Source organism: Molothrus aeneus, chromosome 3, assembly GCF_037042795.1.
Source record: "Molothrus aeneus isolate 106 chromosome 3, BPBGC_Maene_1.0, whole genome shotgun sequence".
NCBI classification, from domain to species: Eukaryota; Metazoa; Chordata; class Aves; order Passeriformes; family Icteridae; genus Molothrus; species Molothrus aeneus.
In genome coordinates this window covers 40,411,035-40,434,839 of record NC_089648.1, presented here as the reverse complement: position 1 = coordinate 40,434,839, position 23,805 = coordinate 40,411,035, and the positions used below count along the sequence as shown (strand labels likewise).

Sequence of the window (23,805 nt, the reverse complement as noted above, 5' to 3'; positions counted from 1 at the left end):
AGAGGCAGTGGCACAGCCCCCAGGCACAGCTCCCAGCACCTCAGTCCCTGCAGCAGTCGCTGCCTGCTCTGCTGCCAGCCTGGTGGGAGCTCAGAGGTGCCCTCCTACGTGCTCTGAATCGCTGGCAGCAGCTCAGTTTCTCCAGGACAGAGAAGTTGAGAAGAAAAGCTTTTATTACTGGCCACAAACATTTGCAGTATTCTTGCCCTGGAGCAACTGAGCTGCAGCCAGACGGGTGGAACCCAAAGGGATCAGTGCAACACTCAGGCCAGAGCAGGGTTTCTTAAACATAAGCTTATAGGCACACACCAGAAGTTTCTTTCTTGGCAGATGTAAGGCCTGAAAAATGTGTCAAGGAAAGCAGGATGTTGAGTTAGAACTTTAATAACAAACAGCTGCAATAAAGGCCAGGCTTCCTACAAGTCAAAATAGATTTTGCCACCAAGCTAAGTGGAGCCAGTGCTCCAGCTCACAGAGCTTGGAAATGTCAGGCTGGAGAGGACCCATGAGGTGAATTTGCTCCTCCCAGCTGAACTCTGGTTTTTCCTCCACCACCTTTTCTTCTCCCATCTCCATCGGGATGCCACTGCATCTTTTCCTAGCAGCCAGCACTTCACAGCAACAAGAACATTTCTCCTGAGATAATTTGCACCAACTGCAAGTGGGAGATTTTCAAACACTGCCTTCAACTCTGGTTATTGGACTTCAGAGGACAAACTTAGGAGACAAATGACCCATTGAACTTCAGGGTCACTGGCACTTGACATTTTTGGTAAGAAGAGAAGCCAGGACTCAGGTCAGGCCCTTGTGTAAACCTCTGTTTGGTCACTGAAGTCAAACTGGCCAAAAAGCACAGAATTCTCTTTCCATCCCCCATGCATTTTATTTTCTTTTTCATTCCCTTGTTCGTTTTGGAGACAAGCATTATAGGAAAACTACAGTAAGCTATTTTCAGGGCAGCTAAATGTTTTTTGATTTGTTGGCATCCCAGTTGAATCCTGACTTGCCAAGGGCATTTAGCCCTGTATCTTGATCCTGCATAAGGTCCAAGTTTCACAGCCATGTGCCCAGCCACCCTCTGGGTGAAGAACTTTTTTCTAATATCCAACCTAAACTTCCCCTGACACAACTTCAGGCCATTCCCTCAGGCCCTGTCACTGGTCACCACATTATGGTTTTGATCTCACAGTAATATACAGTAACATACTGATTCAAGAGGGTGATGGGCAAACTTGGACAGCAAAGCCCAGGGGTCTGTCAGTAAATAATGCTTAGAAAGCTGGGTTTGTCTCCCAGGGACATGATTTGCAAGCTCTTTGGGGAATGCAGTTGTTGAGTGATCAGCAGGACTCTGCCTGCTGGGTGCTGCACCAGCACCCACAACCATGACCTCAAAGGTTGTCCCAACCTCAGCAAATACCACCAAAGTCACCAGTAAATCAATCAGTCAATCAATCAGTCAATCACCATTCTTCAGCCACAGCATCTTTTCTACTCTGCCCTTACAAGTCCTCACTCATGCATCAGACCTGCTGGCTCCTTGTGCTGAGACAGTGCCCAGATGCTGTGGATTTGCCTTTAGTAGAGAACTTTTAAAAGTTGAGAGGAAGCGTAGACAAGATTGAAGCAAATTATGTGTAGGCCAGGTCCTAAATATAGTTGGAATACCACCCTTAGTTGGCTGTGGAATCTTTCCAAACCAAATTCTTCTTCAAATGCCTTTTTAGCTGCTGGAAATCCAGCCCAAGTACAAACCAAATTGTTTTTCCAAATACATTTCTGGAAGAAGTAGATGTGAGCATGCAGAAGAAAATCTATCTGTGGTTGCACATTTGATTCTCTTACACTTTGGGAACTTGCTGCACATCACAAAAGGCAGGCAGTGAGACTACCCCGTGGCCTCTGCTAGCACCTTCCTTTTTGTGAGATGCTTTTTAAGCCCACACATAACCCATTCTCTCCCCCATCCTGCTTGGGTGAAGTGAAGGAACAGCTGTGTGGTGTTTCATTGACAGCTGGGGCTAAACCACAACATGCAGTTTTCAAATTGCTTCTGCAATAATGATCCAGACACTGCTTTGGATTACCTGGAGACACTGGTGGGAGAGTGTGTGTGTTAGGTTTAAGTCTATTACAATGAAGTACAAATAGATTTTAGTCTTCCCAAATCTCATCCTGCCCCCAGCTGTCAGATCACATGATAAAGCAAGGATACCTCCCCAAGCAGATTCACTGAAAGGCTTGAAAAAACAGCTGAAGTGTGTTGATTTTTTTTCCCCCGATATAAAAAATTTGGTTTCTAAATTCTGAATCAAATCATTCCTGGCTGTCTCTCAGGCAGATTCAAGATGCCCCAAACAACTCCAATGGCACCAAGGAAAGCAGAGTATCAAGGACAACATAACAAAGCAGCACAAAAACCTTGACAGTTCTATTTAAAGTGACTTTATTAAAACATTGTTAATATAAAATGTGACCAAATACAATTTTGTTTTTGTAAGAATGTTTAATAAAAACATATTCAAGAAAGAAGGAGCATCAACTCTTGTCAAAGCACAGGAAAAACCTACCAGGATAAGTAAAAAGTTCTGCAGCATGTTCTACCAGCTGGTCCCAATGTGTATTAGGGTCGAGTTAGCTGATGGAAGAGACAGGCAGCCCCAGTTCTTCCCTAAGAAGCTTTAAGGTATTACCAGAGATTTAAAGTAACCCTCCTTGACAGTAGGAGACTTTTGTTTTCAGATCTCCCCAAATCAGAATAAGATTAGAATGTGCATCTTCATTTTGGATTTTCAGCAGCTGAATGTACAGAAAATCAGATTCACTGGTAACTGTAAACCCCAAGATTAACATTTATTAGGTTTAAAAGGAAGGTGCAGGTCGATGTCAATAATACACCTAAAGAATCTGTGGTAAAGTTCTTCGAAGCTGCATTAACTCTGGATGCTTGTAGCAAATGCTACAAAAGAAAAAAACAGCGGACAAATCCAGGATGGTAACAACAAATATTTTCTGAACTGCTGAATGCAGAGATAACATCCACAACTACAAGAGTTTGTACATCTCAGGAAGAATGTAAAAAAGCTTTCAGAAGCCTATAAATAAGAGTATGCTATACAATGACTTTTACTCTGTGGTGATCTTTCCATTTAGCTAAGGAACCTTTTTAGAAAACACTAGAAAAAGTGGAGGTTTTGGCCTTGGTGTTTTGGGGTTTTTTTGCGTTCTTTTGGTGGGGTGTGGGGGCAAGAAAAGGGGGGATATGCTTACAGCATTTTCCTTGTCCAACAAGTAAATTTTAATGCTCTATCAGCACACTCTGCTTGTTCAGAGCAAGCAGCACACCAATTAGAGGCAAGGATTCTTCCAGGACATTGCAAACTCTTCCTGTAACAAGCAGAAAAAATCCTGCTGCATCCAATTCTGCACATTTAACTGCCCCTGGCATTGAACCAAATGTCAAGTGCTAATCCATGAGAAGCCTAGCACAACTATGGCTTAGGAGATGGTGACCTTCTTACAGCCTTGGCTAGGACCCATTAGAGCCCTGTGTTTTGCCTTCTACCCCAAACAAATGCTATGGGACTATTGCTGAGGTAAAGGGAAAAGTCAAACCTTTGGCATTGGAGCAGACCAGTCACTGGCTGTGCGTGGGGGAATTAAGGCTTCAAGGTGAGGTAAACACAGTGAGAATCAGGGTGTAAATCATGCTGCATTTCAGAGACAACAGATCCAAACGACAGCTACTCTTGCTCTCTACATTTTAAACACCAAAGATCATTCAAAAGCAGAACTGGAGGCAACACTGCCAAGGGCCACCTTGAGATGCCTCTCTGCACCTTAGGAATAAATGTAAGCCAGATGTTGAATACTAAAGAGGATGAACCCACAAGGAGGAAAAAGCACCAAAGTTAATGAGTCCTTGAGACGATAAGCTGCTTAAAAAACAAAAAAGCCTCACACTGCTGTGACCTCCCATAAACATAGTGGTTTACTGAGACAAAGGTAATCTACACTCCAGAAATTCTCAGTGCTGTAGTTCCAGCACTAGTATTATGAAGAGTTATGCTCTAGTAAGGAGGCAGTGAAATTGTGTTCCCTGAAGAATTTCTCCACTTCATTAGGTGTTGTCCCACTCTCTTCTACCCACCCCCAAGCCTTCAATTCAAACACCAGAAACACCATTTCCCCGGGTCATTTTTCTAAAACTCTTAAGTTATTTTAGCAGATTTGAAGGGTACAAACACAGTGCTTTTTTTTGATCCATCATTTTGGCAATGCCTTTGCCTTCTTCAGAAGAAAAAGTGTCTTCAGTAAGTGGTACAAAAGATACTTTCAAAGGGAAAAAAATCTACAAATCAATGCAATTCTGGATGCTTGCCTTTCATACTGTTTTTTGCTAGCTATCTGAAGTATGCTTGGAACCACTGCACGTGCAACACTATTTCTTACAAGCCACGCTAGCAAGGTTTCCACTGAAAACTGCAATCTGGTCCTGTAGGTTCCATTTCTAGGATACAGAGACTCTCATTTGTGTTTCCTTAACATGTGTACAGTAACTTCTCCCATCCTCTCAATACAGTAGCTACTAAAACTTTTAACAGATATTAAAAAAATATCCAAATGAAACCACACTTCTATCACTGTTTAAAAAACAAAAACGCATACGGTATTACAAAAGTTTATACAAAGGCAACATTTAAGAGTTTGAAAGTTACTTCTAGAAAAAGACACAAATGCTAGTAAATTAACATACAGGGAGAAAGGTGTTCCACTCCTTCCCCAAAATTGGTTTGATCTGTTTTGAAGTATCTTTTACCAGTTGTCTAGAAAATCAAAGCCAGTCTTCAAGATAACATTGCTTGTACTAGTCTGCAAGGTAAAAAAAAAGGAAATAAGATTTAGTTGTTAATTATGTTATTGCAAACTCAACATTTGACTGCCTATCTAATAACTGAAGTTTAAAATGATGTCTGACAATATTTCAAGGTCTTTACCATGCTCTAGGATACCTAAGTACCTATACCATAAACTGCTAGACATGACATGGAAAAATACTCACAGTGCCCAAAAACACAATTCCAGATAAAAATAAAATTATTCTTGTGGTCCGCAGGCAAAATGTTTTGGTTTTTTCCCTCATGGAAAAAATTAATGAAGATCAATTTTTCAGACTACATTGGGAATTACAGAGAATGAAACAAACACAGAAGGCAAGCATCATTAATTCAACAGATTGTCTGTTGCAATTAGAGTCAGTTGTTTGCAGAAAACTACACAGATTAAACTTTGATGACAAGTTATTTACTACTCTATCCAGAACATACTCACTCCTGCAGGGTTAGCCATGGCATTTAAGGTGATTCTAATGTTTAGGAAGAGTCTCTGGATTCTCTTCCTAGAGCCCGGCTTCCCAGAACAGGGAAGATAATCCAGAAAAGAAGAAAGGAAGAAATTCTTATAATACATGAAGTTGTCTGCTCCGCTGTTCCTATTTTCACATGGGAGGGTTGTTTCTCCACAGAGAGAAAAAACAGGTTTTTCAAACAATCTCAGTTATCTTGAAAACATTCACAAAGGAACTGAAACTGTTAATTTGTAAGAAAATATTATAAAGCCTTTAACTCAAATTAAAGGACAACCATGTTCACAAATTGTAGCTAGGCAGCTCAGGAAGCATTATCCCTCAGCTTGAGAAAATGATAACTAAACAAAGGGCTTCAAATACTTCAGGTGGCTTAAGTATGGTTCTCTCCTAAGCGCTGCCACTCTCCTAAGTGCACTTCTCTTGCAACCAGTTACCTCACCCTGCATCTTTCTGACTTTACATCATCTCATTTGGAATTTGAACAAAGTTGAGAAAACAGAAAAAGCTGTGTCAAGTGCTGAAGGTGTACAGCAATGTGTCAGGCTATTGCCAGAGCGATGCCACAGATTTCAAACAGAACTGCACAGCTCTGCTTGAAGTACCACTCCTCTTCTCTACTTCACAGTTTTCAAGCTTTTGATCTCTTTCTTTTTTTCCCCTCCCTGTATCATATCCTGCTGTTTCCTTTCTTTTCTCACAGCTCAGCATCTGCTTTTTAAAATAGCTTCAATTGGCTATTGAGCTGCTTAAGGTTATTTTTTGTTGGTGGGTTGTTTGGGTTTTTTCATTAAAAAAAACATTGAAAAGGCTAATTCTGGAAGCTCATTCTATTTCTATTTTGGACTTTAAGAGAAAACACATTTGAAAGCAGCACAGCTGCCTGGGACAAAGCACTGGGAAGTGGCTGTCAGGCTACTGCTTGGAACAGTTGAGAACCAGTTCACCATTCACCACTATGTTGTGTGTACCAAAAAAGTATGCTAGACCCTAGTTCACCTACTTTTCAAGTTAAAAGGCTTATTCTTTCCATTAAGTGTTTTGCTTTTGCAAATAAAACCCCCAAACCCCACAACCTCTTTTATGTGATACAGCAACTTGCTAGGTTGCTGTCAATGAGCTACTTGGTGCCTTGTCAGCATTTCGGGTGTTAGATTTAAATTGTGCCTTTATCCTATGTGTTAAAAAGCACTTAATTGAAGTTAACACGTCAAACAGACTGTTAAATAACAGATTAAATAGACTTCTTCACATTTGAAAGACAAAAAAGCCATCAAACTGAGCAATGGCTTAGTGATTTTTGGAGTCCCTAACCTTCCAGTGGCCTTGCCAGATTTTAATGTGCTGTACAGTTCTTAAATATAAAGGCAGTGGGCATAGCAGTACTCACCTGTCCAGGCATTTGTGGGTCTGTAAGTATAGTACCATCAGTATCTTCCTTGTTTGTCCTAGAAGATGCCAGATCCTGTGGTGGATCAGGAAGAAAGAAGTCATCTAGAGAACTAGTAGGGAGCTGAGTAGGTCGAGGTTTCTCCCACTCAAGAGACACAGAAGGAGTGCTGGGGGCGGCAGACTTCTCTGCTTTAGTTATGCTGGGCTTCTCAGCTTTGGTCATCTCCTTTGGAGCAGACTCTTGTCTGTAAAAAGAGGGAAGGGGCTTCTCTCCTTTCTCCATGGACTTGATCTGGCTGGGGGTCAGGGACTGGAACTCAGACTTGTCTCCTTCAAACTTGGAGCGCTCTGCGTTTATCTTCCAGAAGGATGACTCCTCTTCCTTCCTGGGTGCTATCAAGCCCTCAGAGCCAGGGGGCTTACTGGCCTGAGAAGATTTAGGGACCTGGACACCGGGTGCTGCTTTAGCAGGCTGCCTCTGCTCGTTCTGCAGCTGGGCACCACCTTGCTCTTGTATGGAGAGAGATGCAACGCTGAACTCCATCTGACTCTGTTCAGGGACAGAAAAACAGCATTTCATAGAGCTTCACACAGATACAGTTTTGACTTTCTGACCCTGGTGCACATGGATAACACCTCAGCCCACTCCAAGACAGCTCTCAGACAACAAATACCACAGCAAAGCTAACTTAATTCCTCCATAAATGTCTATCTTTGTAGTTTCATAAAAATAATGATTTTTAAAAGTCTGAACTGCAAGCAAACATAAAAGTCCCAGACCTGCTGCAGAGGAGACAGAGAAAGGAATTGTATTGGAGTTACTCAGTGCCATCTAAGGCAGCAGTGCACAGCATGCACAGCACTGAAACATTAGAATAGCAGCACTAAAACATTACAACAGCTGCAGATGCATTTTGAAAGTCAGAGATGTTTTACATGAAAATTTTAAGCAAAAAAGCTTCAGAGTGTAGCTCAAAAGACAATTTTCCATTACAGTCTTTGAAATAGCTGGTTACGGGTCCATCTGCTTCCAAGATAAAGGATTAGATGTAATAGGTATGCATAGGTAAATAGTTTTATAATTCTAATGCCCCTCTAAAGGAAGAGAAATAACTCCAGCAGGACCATTCTTCACCTATTCCTGAGCCCTGGTTTGTTTTCACTTGCAGTGCTGAAATAGCTGTACCCACTTCTGAGAGGTAACACTGGGCCAAGGAAGCAAGTGACCACAGTTAATGCATGAAATAAATCTTACAAGTCACAGAAAAGTGAGCAGTACTTCCAAATGTTTGCTTTACTTACCACCACCTCAGTAAAATGATTCTCAACTAGTTAGACACTCTTCAGGCTAATAAAAGTTAAGCCTTATTACCCTCTGAGAAACATGTAAGCATATGTGCCAGGAAAGAACAACCTAATACACAGATTTGTGTTTGTAAAAAGGGACAAATAATGCAAGGGAAAAAAAAAAGCCTTTACTGTTAAAGCTGTGTTGTTGTCATCATGGGCCTGATTGGGTTTGAAAAAAACTCAAGAGGACTTGTAGCCTTTGCTATAAATGGTTGAAAGACACTTTAGAAGTTCATTACAAATTTGTGATGTTTTTTCACCATTCTACTCTATTGCCCAGCCTTTCCCAAATAAAACTGCAATAGCATCTATGGGCTTCAGTCTAAAACAAGTCCTAGTTGCATATCATTTTCACTGAAGTGTTTGATCTTCAGTCCTACATTATTGTGCATGTGAAGTTCAAAGGGGCTCTAGATCTAGCAGGACTCACAAGCCTGGTAGTTAATATTCAGAACTTCTCATCAAAGAACAACTGTTAAACCAGCAACTGATTATTTATAAAACAATTTTTTTTAAACAGTCAGCAGCTGACTACACATAATTTGATTCATGGACTTAGATCTGACCTTTCTAAAGAATTAGATGCATCATTTTTCCAAGGCTGTAGGCAAGAGAGCACCAAGCTCCGTGTTCTCATGAAGAATATACTGTGCTATCAAAAGATGCAGAACATAAACAAGCTCCAAGTAATTATAGCTCAGCTAGAATAAGGTGAGGGCAAGGATACACACAAGTCTTACCAAACAACTCAACACCCCACCCTGCCTGCAAAAAAACTATGGAGAAAAACCTCAGTGCTCTGATTTATTTTTTTTAAACAAGCCATGACGTAAAATTAAGAGCAGGATATTTATTCACAGATAAATTTTGCATAAACAAACCATAGATGCAATGGTGTTGAGGATTATTTACAGTGACTGCCATTCTCTATATTAAAATATAGGGATTTATTTCCCTAAGCTCATTTGGCAGTACTACTGAATAGTGATTTACCACCCTGAAGTTAAGATGCTTTAAGACTTTGGAACTGATAAAATCCCAGCTTAAAAAACACACAACACAATATCAAATAGACCTGCAATTCCCCAGTAGCCAAGAGAAAAAACAAAAGGCAGATTCTAAAAATCAAAGACAGGTTAAAAAAAAAAATCCATCTTAGAAGACTTAAGTCATGTAGGAATTAAAACAGCGCTACTTTTTGTCCTGCAGCAGTCTGCTGTCTTCTGAACAGCCTGTCCTGGGGCTCCCACTGGGGATGACAGTAGCTAAAGGCCACCACAGCAGCAGTCACTTTCAGTAGAATGATTCCTTCACCCCCCAGCCCAAGGGAGAGGGAAGATCAGTGCCCGGAGTGCAGAGCAGCCATCACAGCCCCCAGGTCCACCAGGGCAGCGTTGGAAATAAAATCCAGAAAAAACACCCATGGAAGGCAAGTATGGGTCTGTTCAAATAAAAATTAGGAAAAGAGTAAACCAACAAGATGGCTCTGCATTTCAGGAGCAGCTAGCCAGACAAGCTGAGCCAGGCCTTCTGAGAAGTTCTCAGATTGTGGAGCTAAAGCCACTGACTGTAGTGATATTTAATGTTCTTTTTGTGGGGCAAAATATCCAACTCAGAGATGTGGCTTGGAAGTGGCACATCACTCCTAGCATAGAGAAGAGCCTGGCACTGCAGCAGCACCTCAGGCAATGCCTTTCCAACTTCAGTGCCTTTCCAACCTGCTCGTGGCTGCATGCTCTGGAGAGGATGTCCTCTCTGCCCTTTTGTGCAGAGACCACAGGGTGCACCCATTTCAGAAGACAGGACCACCTGACACTTGAGATTGCATATCTGTCTCACAGAATGCTCTGGAGATCAAACAGCTCATAGCCTGACACAGAATAATCCCAATGAAAATACTTCAGGAGTTTTCGTTCTCCCACAAGGAAGGCAGAGAAGACAAGACTATCCCGACAGGTTCTGAAAGCACTGTGTCTCAGCATGATGTAAATACAGCTCTGAGAGGTCACAGGGATAATTCTGCTTCTAGCATTTAATTCCAGAAGCCAAGACCTTCTGTGGACCAGTCACAAGGTATTCTGTTTTCCCTGAAATATGTAATGCTTCTCTTAGACTTCTGAGGTTATTTAACACATCTAAACCCCTAAGAAATGTAGCTGATGAAAGAAAATGATTAATAGGCAATATCTTTCCAGTCAAAAAATTGGCAATAAAACACCCTCCCCCGCAAGGAAAAAACAAACAACAGAGCAGCAGCCTAAGTAGGAAGATAATTTCACAGAGATAGAAAAGGCCCATGTGTGAAACACCCTATGCTGATATCTAAGTAATGAGTAGTACTGTACACTCTAATGAGTCACTAGACCCTACAAATGTGATTTTAATTAGAGTTCTGCTCTCAATTTCTTATATCAGATTGCAAATTGGCAATTGGTTGCGTCAGCAGGAGAAGGAAGGAAACTATATTTAAAAGACAGCAACCTCCCCCTCCCTCCCTCCCTCCCAAAAAATGCCCTTTTCCTTTAGGTTTGCCAGCCACGGGAATATCTTGATGCACATCTCTCCTGGCCCCAGCCAAACTCAGGGCAGCAGCTCACCTGTAAAGGTTTGGGCAGAGCTGCTGTGAGCTGCACCTGCCCATGCAGGGCTCAGAAGCAGAACTGCACTTGTGGCACTCCACCAGCTGCCACCCTGGGGAGGCAAACACTGAACAGTGGGGTGTGATTTCATGGTCAAAAGGGAATTGTCTTTCAGGCACAGTTTGGGATTCTAGAGAGAGGGTTTCAGTTCCCCACTGCTTTCATTGATTTTGTATTACTTTGCACGAGCTGCAGTTCCTGTATGTATAAATCCCCATCTGAGGAATAAAATAAAAATATTTTCTTTTTCCTACCATCTGTCCAAATGGTATTTCTGGGAATTGTTCTGCCCAGAAAGTCTCAAGAGTTTACAGACAGACTAGTACAGTCCCAACTGTAATTTCTAGAAATTATTGGAATTCAAATAAAAGCTATTAACAGCAATAGTATTTTCAAGATATTGCATGAGCAAGTCTTTCTCAACACATTAAGAGAGAGGGGGTAGAGAGTGCATGTGAAAGCATGCACAAAGAAGTATTTTGAGGTAAAGCAAATCTAGAAGCCTGTGTTCTTTTCAGTCTTATCCCTCTGGTCCCAAACCACTGCAAGGCTTTAAATAAAGGGTGTCCTGTCTTGATAATTTTTCTGGATCATAAATATAAATAATATTATAAATTGCAGGTTTTAGGAGGCTGTATGTCCATCTTTCCTTAAAAAGACCATATGAAGGTATTTAGGAATTTTATTTACTGGATTAAAGAATTTAGACCAAACTTCAGTCTCAAGGCAGCAATAATCCACTGAATTGCAACAGTGGCTGTATATACTCATGGGAAACAATGTATGCTGAAAGAGAGGCACCAGGGACACTGAGAATGTCATGATTTAATTACACTGTATGAAATCAGGTCTCAGTTCATAAGTACATATTAAAAACAAGATGACCACAAAGAATCCAGGAACTTTTAAAGCTTCTTATTCACTCATCAGGAATGTGTAGTATTTTACTAAGCAGTCACACAAATACAGCCAAAACAAATTGTTTTGCTTGGCAGGCTGAAAAATCCAAATTGTTGAGACAAAGACTACAGAAACACTGTCAAAGCAACTTGTTTTAAGCATAGCCTGATAAATGCAGAGGTAAGAAAGCCAATTTTAAAAGATTTAGAAGATGACTTTGCTTTGCTGAATGGACAAAACCAAAATAAATATGGAGCTCAAAGCAGCTGCATTTTTTGCTTTGTTTCCTGCACACACCGTGGGTGTTTTCAGGATCTTTTCAGAGTCAGAAAGAAAACCTTAGGTCAGCAGAGGCAAATTGCAAGAGCAAAAAATAGAGCAAAGCACTCAAAACCAATCTAAGTAATTTTAGTCCATACAGAAGTCAATGGCAATGTTATATAGTATGGACCTTTGGAAGAAATTCCATTCTGTACTCTGCAGATATGAACTGAATCCAGCCAGCCACTGTTTCTGGCTAGCTTGAGCAAGCTTGTACTGACAGTGCCTGGTTTTATGCTCAAAACCAACAAAGACTGATGCAGGTAACTGAATCCCTACACTTGGCCATACAGACTAAAATAGACCTTGAACACAGCTTCTATTACCACAGGTTGGGTTTGGTGGAGGTTTTTTTGCTCAAGAACAGTTGTTTTACAGCACTGTGTTTTAAACATACATAGTCTAAATCAAAAAGGGAAGGCTAATCTCAAAAGCTCAGGGATCACTCTCCTTCCAAGGAAGTGCTGCCATTTACGCCAGCTTGGTAAAAATAATCACACCAAATTATAGCTTGTAACAAACAATTATAATATCATGCTGCTAAGGAAGGAAGGAAAAAATTCTCTTCTGCCACTGTGTTCCTATTTAAAACAAAACACCAACTAGGGCTTGTAGAAAGAAGGATACTGAAGACTGCCTCAATTTTAAACAAAGGAAGCAGTTGGTAAAGCATGTTTATTACAACGTGCTTTATTATTTAATAAAGCATGTTTATTACAAGTGGGATATAGCTGTTTTCTCCCCAAATCATTGCTGGGATTAGATCACTTCTATAGCAATATAATTAGGGAATTCAGACAGGGAGGCAGCAACCAGATTATTGAAGGGATTGAAGCCTGTCACTTCTTCATTTTCCCTTTTTTTTTTTTTTTTGTTTGTTTGTTTATTTTAAACACACCTCAGAGGCCTCTCTTTTCAACAAATACCTGAAGGCCTGTTGAAAACAGAAGAGAATCGGCAACTGTTCTACGTGTATCAAGAAAATTAATACCACTATTAATACTAATTATAATTAATACTAATAATATTATATTAGATATATATGTGTAAATTTTCATTAATACCATGAATTAGAAGTCAATTGCAATTTATTCCCATGCTGCTCAGTGCATTCCGTGTGTTAACTGAGGTGGCAAACTGAAATATTTTCTGCCCATTACTAAATTAATTAAGTCCTCCCCTGCCCCTGCCCAAATCTGAAATCACAAAATCCATAAAGTTCTGAGTTCAGGAAGAGTTGCAGAGAAATTTTACTTCCAAGTTCAGGCATGATTCTTGTTTTCCATTTATATCTTGAGGTCTGTGCTGAGTTTCACTGAATTTTTACTTCAAACAAACCAAGAAACCTCAAAGGCTAAACTCAGCCAAAATGTCATCTTTCATCTCAGGTAAACCTGAAGCCATAAATAAAATGCCCTGAATTCATAAACCTGGGTAGAGCTCCAGTTAAAAATGTAACCCACATTTCAAGACATGTTATGTCCATGAGGGCTCCACCCATGAACCAAATCACTCCCTCCAATTCAATCTTTAGTTTTAAAATGTCAGCCCTTTTGCAGTGCCAAGAGAACTTACTGCTTCCCAAGTTTTCCTTCTGAGAAGTGTTATCATTATCTACTAAAAATATTATTTTAAATGCTGTCTAACAGCTAACTCGGCAATTTACACTGTAGCTCTACTTTGTTTGCCTTGTGTGAGGATTTAAAAATAAAAAGGTGAGACAAGAAATACTCATCTAAAAATAGTGGAGATATTCAGGCAAGTGTTTGTTGTGATATGAACGGCTGCAGCCCTATCTCACATTTGTGTTTAAAATGAGAATACAGAAAGTTTACTTGGGACACAAGTGAAGTCACCAGGCCCTTCAACAATGTTCTGAACAGAATGACAGTAACTCAGTACACTGTTCTCTGGGTAAGTTTGACTGCCATGCAAGTAGGGAATCCATGGCACTAGCTACAGTGAGAAAAATTTGTCCATACCTTATCAACTAGAATGCCCACTGGCATCACTGTTACAGCTGAGAGCCTTCAGCCTGGGAGAATACATGCCCTCCCCTCTTCTCTACACTTCTCACTACCCCCTCACAGTTTCCCTCATGTTAGTTACAGAAAATACTCATTTTGCTGCTTTATTTTTCTGTCTCAGTGTTTAAAAAAAATAAAAAAATCCTATTGGTTTTACTGATTTACAGCTCTACTTTCTTCTGCTCTGCAAAACCACGTTCCCTTCCTTGGGTGAGCCAGAGCATATTCGTGCACATTTAGGCAATAACATGCTAAAAACCCAAACCAAACAAAAAGCTCTGCATTAAAGGGAGATCAGGGAGAAGAGTATTGTGGAAAAAACAACCCATCCTGGGGAGAGCTCATGGAATGGAAAGAGCCTGACAGCCTTAAATAACAGTGGGATCAGGTTTGGCTCACAGGACATTGAACAATGCATTACCACACAGCAACCTTCTTGAACAGCTCATTCAGGCTTCCTCACATGGCACCACTTGAGTAAGGCTACGTTTTCCTCAGCTGGTACCTCATTAAAAATTGCCTCCCAGTATTACCTCATAAAAGTTAGGGAAGATCAAAGAATAAGCACAAAGCAAGATCTCCACTTCTGAAAAGGAAGAGTCAGCAGTGGAAGGATTTGGTTGAAAGATTGATACACTGGGGAAAAACCAAAAGGAAGAATCCACAGGAACCAACCAAACCACACCCCATAAATCCAGATAAAATGTATTCTCTAGACTTTTGCTAAAGAAAAAGATCATGCAACTTTTTAGCCCACAGCTGTGGCACAGCTTTTATTTCTGGTCAGCAAGGAGGGAGAGGGGAAAGAGGGAAACACAGAAAATCCTCCACTGGTTCCTCATGACAGCTTTTAAGGGATTTTAAGGCAAGTGAAGACTGGCATTGGCTTCTCTGAAACTGCAGCACTGCAGGCTGCCAGGACCCAGGAGTCACGTCAAGTTATAGGTTAATCAGCTTCTGCAAAGCACAGATGGGGTGCAGCTACAGGCAGTGACCTTGAGCAGGGAGGGCTAAGTCTCAGGTCAACTGGATTAATTTAGTATTCACTGGCATTTCCAAATAATTACTCTGCATTAGGCTGAGATTATATTCATAAGGTCATCCATGATTACCTACATAGTTCAAGGGCAAAGAAAAAAAAAAGGAACCAGGAAACAGGGCAGTAGCAGCCTTCTCTGGCAGATAGGGCAGAAAACACTAAGTCTGAAATGTGTGATTAAATTAACATGCCTGCCATACCCAGTTGAGAAAGACAATGAGCTGTGGTTTTGCTCCCAGAATTTTTCCAACAAGAAGAACTAAACTTGATTTCCCACCACACATATGGCACAACTGTGTTTTCTCACACTACAGGCTCAGAAAAAATGGAGAACTCTGGTTCCGTGTTAGCCATATGAGAATCCCATCATAAATAATGCTTTAACAAAATACCAGAGATAAAGTAAGGTGTAAAAGAAACCCCAAACCAACTCACCACAGAAAAATATGGGGTTTTTTAAGGAACCTTTTGAATAGGAAATAACATAGAGCTTCTAGCATGGCCCCAGGTTAACAGTTTCACTACATTTGTCCTAAGATAACATTCTAGTTCATAATAAAAAGAGGAAGTACTAGACAGGCTTTCAGAAAGAATCCAGTGAAGTTATGAGATACCTGCACATTTCTCACACCATCTTCTAGCTACTTTACTCCTGACTTACAAGTGAAATGCAGCTATGCTCATACAGTATCTAAGACAAGGGTCTTACTAAACGTGGAAAGTTGATTAAAAAGCTTGCAACAAAAAATAAAATTGCAATGAATTGGTTTTACATCTGCACTCAAAGCCAGAACGTTAGTTCATGAAGTACATTTTGAGTGTCTCCTGATGTAAATCAAAGCATACCAGTCCTGTTTGATTTGCAGCATGGTCACTTTATACCGCTTGCATAGAATAGGGTGACAATAATCTATCAAGTAACAAAATGAAGACAATAAATGCAGTAGGAATAGTATAAAATGACAAAGCAACATTAAAAAAAAAAAAAAAGCTGTTTAATTACCTTCGTTTCCCAGGAGAACGGAGCTGAGTGTTCATCTTGCCAAGTTATGTCCTGAAATAAAATTGAAGAATGACTAAAAACCAGAAGAGTAGCTTCATCTTCTCAGAAGCATCACACAGATGACATTATGTTACACTGCTGGAACTATAACAACCACTGCTACAGAACTGACTAAAAAGTGAAAGCACTACTTAAAGATGGCACTGATTACATTTTAAGACTGACTGAAAGCAGGTCCTCTAAAGGGAAGGTTATCAATACTATACCAATTTAATCTACAAAATATATGAAGGTTTAGCCTGGTCTCAATCTCCTGAAATGGTTTCTCCACAAACAGCTTTAAATTGTATTATATTTCCAGTCTTCTACTAGGTGTTTCTTTGGTAGCCACTAGCAACACCCAGGGACAGAAACAACAAAAGAAGAAGGGGATTCAGGGAAATCAAGTCCCATTTCCTCCCTTTGGCAGACCAAAGAGCACGAGCACGGCCAGGCAGTCATGGGGTAGTGAAACAGCTGTGTGGCCAAGGCACAGCTGTATCCAGCCCCAAGAGGACACATCATTGCACCATGGCAGTGAGGGCACTCTGAAATAAATGTTCAGAGGTGGTGAAGGAGCCACACAGCACCCACAGCACCAAATCTCAAATCCACTATTTGAAGATGCTGCATTTCTGAAAATTATCCCAAATGGAGAAATTTAAACAATTTCTTCATACAAGGCATGCCCTCCAGAAATACATGCAGCCCACACTGAAAAAAGAAAGGGTGGAAAATAATTTGAAAAATGATTGTTGTTCATATATGTTGAAGAATTACAACAACATGATTGCATTTCTATTCCTAGTCATGGCTGGGACTCACTGGTACATTGGATAGTGCCACAGGTAGAGCTGCACCCTCCACAATGAGCAGGTGGACACAGCAGCACACCAGGGAAAGAACAGGATTGGGAGCACCTTATGGAAAGGGAAAGGCCAGGAGTAACCATGAAGGATTTTCACACTCCTGCTGTTCAGAGAATAGCAGAACTCAACCATGTTTTAACACAACACAGGAACCCCACATTTCACTGTGGTTGCTTTTTTCTTCTTATTCCTGGTCTCTGCCTTTCTAGGAATATATTTCTCAGACATCTGATAACATTCTCCTGATCTGCCCTCTCTTATTTCACTGTAGGCAGATTTTTTGGCCTAGAGCTATGAGATCATGATTAGAAGTATCTAAAACTATCTCCTAAACATAAAAACATGGCATACTCCAACTATTACTCATCTGTGAAATACAGAGTTTCTAGCAGCAAGGTATTTGTGGTATATATGAGGGTGATCCCACGCTCTTAAAAAGAACTGGCCTGGTAGAGCTCATCTAAGAGGAGAGGCCTGGGCTCTTCTCAATCACATATTGTGGCCAAAAGGAAATTTGGTGTAGGACACTTTTGCCAAGAACACAAATGTAATTCAGGTTCTCTCAATCCAGGAAACAGATTCTCAGATGTTTTAACATTTAAAAGAAAAAAGGAGCAGAAGTCTGCTTTTTAGTATCTATCAGCATTTGCACTGTGGTGTGCTGCTGTCTGCATGGGAATGCCACACCACTCAATGTGTGATACCTCACAGCAGGTGTGTCTAATTATTTCAAATTCCTTCTAGGACAATGTCCTTTGCCTCTGAAATGGAGTTGCTCATTTCTGAACGACTGGAGTTCATCGTTTCTGAAGCATGCATGAGAGAGGAATCATGGCCCAGAAGGGAAGAGAGATGGGAGAACCTAACCATTGCATTGAGCATCACACACAAGCAGGACTAGAACACTTCTGTCTGCATGGGGTCAGGATAAATCAGGGCTTGACTTCAACCACAGCAGTAAAGGACAGAACTGAAGTCCAGAGAACACTGTAACACTGCTACATGCAGTCACAGCACCTTAAAGCTCCAGATGCATAGGCATAAGTGCCACTGGGTTTTATCTAAAGAGTTTAAAGGAAGCTCTGTCTTCTTGCCATTTATAGGACAAGCAAACCAGCCAGGGATCAGTTTTAAACTTGGCAGTAAGCCATCCTCGTGCTGGATCCGAGACATCCAGTTCTTTATTTTGCTGTATTTGAGGCAAGAGAAGACAGCACTGGCAGGGACAGCTCTTCACCCAACACATCCTGCACACCCCGAACTCAGCCGTGACACCGCTGCTGAGAGCGAGCCCTGAGGACCACAGAGGGATGGAAAAGCAGCATGGGCAAGGCAGAGTGAAGGTATGAGGCTGTCATGCAGCAGGATACATCATTCCCTGCAGGACACAGCAAGTCAGCCTCCCACTCCACAGAAGCTGATGTCTCCTCAAGCATCATTGTCCTTGTTGGCACCGCAACTTGTAACCTCAACCTCAGGCATTGGCAAGCAAAAAGTTCCTGGAATGAATTAATTTTGGTAACAGCTGTCAGAAGTTCTGGTCAGAGATAGAATCTAAGAGTTTCACAGATTATATAAGATGGAAGTAGTAGACCCTTGTTGGGCAGCAACTCTCTAAAAAAAAAGGATCATTTTAATTTTTTTTACTTAAATGATGGCTCATTGTTTCTTGGGCTGCACAACTCATCCCTCCTCAGAGCCAGAAACTCTGAGGAGCTCTGTCCACATTCAAAAGATGTTCTGTGGGATATAGCAAAGAATAAAATAGGATAAGACATGGCTGGAGGATACAAACCTTCAAGCAATTGATGTCTGTGGTTATTTGAAGTGTACTTGGGGCTAGGATGAAGGAGACAGTCGACAAGTTCTGCCCTTTGTCAGGGCAGGGAAGGAAGTTTGTGGCCTCCACCTCATGTGTCTTCACACAGAGAACATGCAGAGGACCAAGTGAAAAGACAGAATACTGTTGAACCATGTTCTGCTATCTAGACTGCCTGATTAATCTTTATCACCAACCAAATATGAAAAGTAATTTAGGTTTTTTGTAGAATAAACAAGTTCTTACATGCTTGAAGAAACTGGGAGCAAAAGAATCAACTGTTTCAATAGTAACAAAAGAGAATTATGACTGGAAATTCTAGGGAAAAAGGATTCAAGGCCATTTATCATCAACATAGATTAGAAAAAAATTCATATCTGATCAGCTTTTGTTTTCGGCACACAACAATGCCTTCTTCCAGCAAGAAGGCAAATAAATAAACTTTTGTTCACCAGGGTTAAAAAAAAGAACCTATTTGTAAGAAATGGGGCCTCATGCAACGTATTTCAAAACTGAAAAAGACTAGTGAGAAAGAGGCAAAAATCTGGTCATACACTTGACTTCAACAAGCAGCTGCAAAATACATAAAAAATAACCACAAATTACATTTGCTATATGTAGGCAGCTTGCTGGAAAACAACATCTGAATTTCAAAATGGAAGGCACTGGTAGAAGTGTGCCTGTGTATCTGACATGAGCATTGTTCAGCACAGCTGACAGTAGCTGGGCAAGACACAAACCCACCAATAAATGCTTCTCAGAAGTGTTATTAGAACAGGACTTGCTGGTTACTGAGGTTTTACTGCACTCAAATGCTGCCTTTCATTTTTGGGTGTTTAAAAAGCACAAATCTCTAACAGGCCAAACTTAAAAGTTTTTGCTATATTGCTTATTTGTTGCTTTAAAGCAATTTTAAGTAGGTAAAGGGTTGATTCTTTGTTTGGTGCCAAAGTTCTTAAGGCTAAGCAAAACAAATAGCATCTCTGCCTGAAGGCAGGTAAGTCAAGCTCCCTCTTAAAACACAATGAATGAAACTAACCAAACTCTCTCACCTGTCTTTCCTCCACATAAAATGTTTATCACTTCCTAAAGCATATGGCATTTTTTCCAACGAAAAGTTAATTCTTTCACATCCAACTCTTTTACTGCTCAAATACTTAATATGCATTCAAAGAAAAACCTAAAAACCAAAGGAAAAATTAGACCTTGATTCCATGTCTACATCACATGCTTGTGGATAAAGAGGGATGGCATTAAGAGAACAGTGAGAAGTTCTTACTGTAAACTGTTGCTGTAAACTGAATATCTAAATTATCTTTTACTGAACCAGAGAGAACCCAGTGGCATCAACTGACACCAAACCAGCTGCATTATCAAAGGCTGGCCACTACAGTGTGCAAAGGGTGGTAGCCTCTCAATACTGCTGGTTTTCCTCCTATTCCCCTCATCGTTTACAGCATATTTAAAAAATAATCCATCTATATTACATTCATGCTCAATCTCAGCTTGTATTTCCAGATCTTTCCCTGCTCATTTAATCTCCATTTCTACCACTATCGGCATTAGAATGAAAATGGAGAAATTATAAATGGAATAATGCCAGCAATTGAGGGCTTGTTGGAAAGGGGAAGCTCTGTTGCAGCATCCAAAAGCCCTTGGTCAGGAGGTCTGGGCTGTCTAGACACAGAAAATTATGGTGAAGCAACAAATAGCCTCCTGTGCTGGGCTCATGTGCAATGATAGCAAGTCAATCTTCAGCAAACAGGACAAAACTTATTTCACTGGGTGTGAAATGCCCCTGTTAGCCTAATTCTCTTTTGAAACTGTGCTCACAGTGCCTGCAGGGCTTCTGCTACCAGCTCCATGACTGGTGATGCTGCAATGAGGATAAGATGGAAGGGAAGGAGCAGTGACTCCAGGCATTTTTCTAAGAGTCCCATATGGTGCTGCAGGGCTCTAGCATTATAAAATGACTAGATCATGGCTACAGGATGCCACGGTCCTGTTACTGCGCGTCTATTTTCTGTAACACCCTTCCCACACAGCCAACATAGTCAAAGATGTTTTGAAAATGTAAGAGATGTTCATAGTTTGAGAACTTACAGTCCTGGGCCACAAGTTCAGGAGATAAATTTGGTGTTAGAAGAAATATAGAGGAAATGGTGGGGGTGAGAAAGAGGGAAGCAACTGTCCAGAAATACAAGACCACTACATATGTCCTCTGGACCACCTTATCATAATGGTCATAGGCATGAAAATGGGACTGAAACAGTGAGAGACCCGGACCAGCAAATCAGTATCTTCAGTATTCATCCTTGGTTTGCTTTCTACCACGTCTTCCAAAGAACATGAGGTCAGAGAGATCAGATTTCTGTGCTTAAGCAAGCCCAGGTAGATCACTACAGATTTCAACATCAGTTAAAAGGGAAGATGAGCTGTGGCTGGAAACATGAAACTTTTGGACCAGGTGTATCAGCAAGAACATCATCAGGACAAAACACTCTCACTGAAAGCACTGCAGCATCCACAAGTGATTCTGAGGCATGTGGGCTACCCTCCGTTTCCTTGCCTTAGGATACCCTACACAATAGGCAGGGAGAGCAGCCAGGACCAATCCAATAGTCCTGAGCGAGGGCTGGGTGCCCACAGTGCATGCAGCAGCTGGGAACCACCCAGGCAGCAGGGGCACAGCTCCCTGAGCAGGACACACGGACAGCAGAGCTCTGCAGGCCAAGCGCTGGCCAGCGCGGGAAGCGGAACCGAACCGGCGAGGGACCGGCACGGCGCTGGCTCTGCCGCAGCAGGACGAGGAGGGACAATTTGTCAGCCAGGGCAGACATCCAGCAATCAGGTCGAATGCCAGCAAGGGAGCCAGGAGAGAGGAAGCTATCAGATGAAGAGCCAGGAAAGGCTCCAAGGCTCAGTAGTACAGTTGGAAGAACTAAAATGGAAATGGCGAATGCCAAAATGAGTGGAATCTCTTTTCTTCAGAGAAACAATTTATATTAACTTCTGCTTAGAAGTCAAAGAGGAAGTCAATTGAGGCAGATGCTTCCAAAATTAAACACTTTGTATCAAGTATTTGGAGGAACCTTGCCTTCTTTGGTTAATGGCTACAGAAGCATTAACATTATGCATATTGTAACTGTATTTGGGGAGAAGAGGGGAAAGAAAACTATTTGCCCAGTTTCAGATGGACTCTCTAGATGTTTAGGAAATTATTATTTCCATACAGTGCAGCACAACAGCCTACAAACATGCTTGTTTTCCTTCCAGATTCACATAATTCAAAGCAGAAAGCACAGCTGAGCTCTCCAAGGCTGGGAAAACTGAACATATTTATTTTCCACACTCTTTAAATTCTTTCACTACTAACTTCAGATTTAAGTTTCTTTTCAAAGGTTGTTTGCGCAACCAAATTTGTTGTCTTGTGTCCTTCTTCTACACCTCTTTTTGGCAATTACTATCAAATATTTATCTAGAATTTTGGATATCATGAACTAGACATACATGAGCTACATCCTGTGCTCTCTAGCTTTAGATATGATGTGTGTGCAGCACAGCATCACACTTTCCTGACAGGGGAAACACAGGCAGCAGTCTCCTGGCACAAAGCTGGTTGGGAACCATGATGCCCAGGATCAGTGTGCCCCACATGCTTCTTAGAAATCCCATTGCAAGGGATATTGGAGAGGAGCCTAAAAGTAGCACTGCTCTCTTTAAATTGGATTGATGATTACAAATGGAGAAGCAGATTTTTTTCTTTTTCTGGTAGAAGCCACATAACTAACAACAGGTCACTTAAAGTTATTATATGGTGATAGTGAAAGGAACCGGCTCTGTAATCATACGAGAATAAAACAATAGAATAGAAATGTAAAAGAATAGAAAACAAAGGGAATCAATACACTGAATAAGAGACACAGTATCCGAAGAGTACTGTCAGGTTGCTTCAAGCATTGTTAGACCTTCCTCTTCAAGGGCTCAACTCGGTAACAGGACCCACTGCTCCAGACCGGGTACTCTTTTACAGTGGATTTCCAGAAGGACTGCCATGCTTCACCATTGGATAGATGGCTGTCAGAAGGTTCAAAATCCATACTTTTTGCCATCTATCTTTCCACACCCTTGTTTTTCCTGGCATGTGACATGGAACAGGCTGCATTTTTTTTAAGGTGTCAAACATGCCAAGAGCTGGAATGTTTTCAGCGTTGTATTTTTAACCGTGTCTAAAACTAGAAACGAAAAGGAAGAGATTTAATTCAGTGTAAACATTCCCTACAGCCCATTCTCAGCAAGAGACTATGTCCAGCGCCATGCCCCGCCGTCGGGGGAACTGAGACCGTCCAAGTCTTTCTGCAAAACCCACTTCAGCGCTATCGCTGCCGGCGCCTTCCCTGCCTTTACGGGCGGCGAACATCCCGCCCTCCCGCACAGCCAGGCAGCGGGGAAAGGAACCCAGCTCATCACCGGGGCGACTCGCCCGGCTGCCGACGGCGCGGAACGCCCGCGACCCCGGCCAGCCCAGCCCGGCGGCACCGCAGCTCGGAGAGGTGGCGGCCGCCGCGCCCCGCCCGTGCCGGGGCTGGGCAGCGCCGCTCCCGCCCGGACCCCCGGCGCCCCTTCCCCTTTCCCTTTCCCCGCGGCCGGTACCTCGTCTCCGAAGCGCACCACCTTCTGCCCGGTGTTGAGGCGCAGGCTGGGGTAGGAGGCGGGCGGCGCGGGAGGGCGGGTGGTGCCGCGGTGCGCGGCGTAGCGGGCCTGGACGTGCGGCTCCACCAGGCACTTGTCGATGATCTCGTCCTGCTGCCGGGGCGGCAGCCGCTCCCACTCGGGCCCGTAGCGCTCGCGGATCCGCTCCTTCTCCGCCATGATCTTGCGCGCCATGGGGCTCAGCGAGGAGAAGTAGCTGAACCGCTTGCGCTCCCGCTCGTCCAGCGGCCGGTTCCCGTTCATCACCGCCGTGCGGGAAGCGGCGATCGCCGCCGCCATGGAGGCCATGGCCACCCCGCCGCCGCCAGCCCCGCACTCGCACGGCGGGA

The 23,805-nt window shown here is 42.1% G+C and overlaps 1 protein-coding gene across 1 annotated transcript; it reads right to left on the bottom strand.

The window, feature by feature from the left end:
• Positions 1-2,429: 2,429 nt before the first annotated feature.
• Positions 2,430-23,805, bottom strand: C3H1orf198 (chromosome 3 C1orf198 homolog). Its single transcript, XM_066545650.1, has 4 exons — positions 23,417-23,805; positions 16,037-16,087; positions 6,756-7,307; positions 2,430-4,872 (listed from the first exon to the last, which is right to left on the bottom strand). Exons 1-4 carry the CDS (start codon positions 23,762-23,764, stop codon positions 4,816-4,818), a joined length of 1,008 nt encoding a protein of 335 aa, XP_066401747.1. The 5' UTR covers positions 23,765-23,805; the 3' UTR covers positions 2,430-4,815.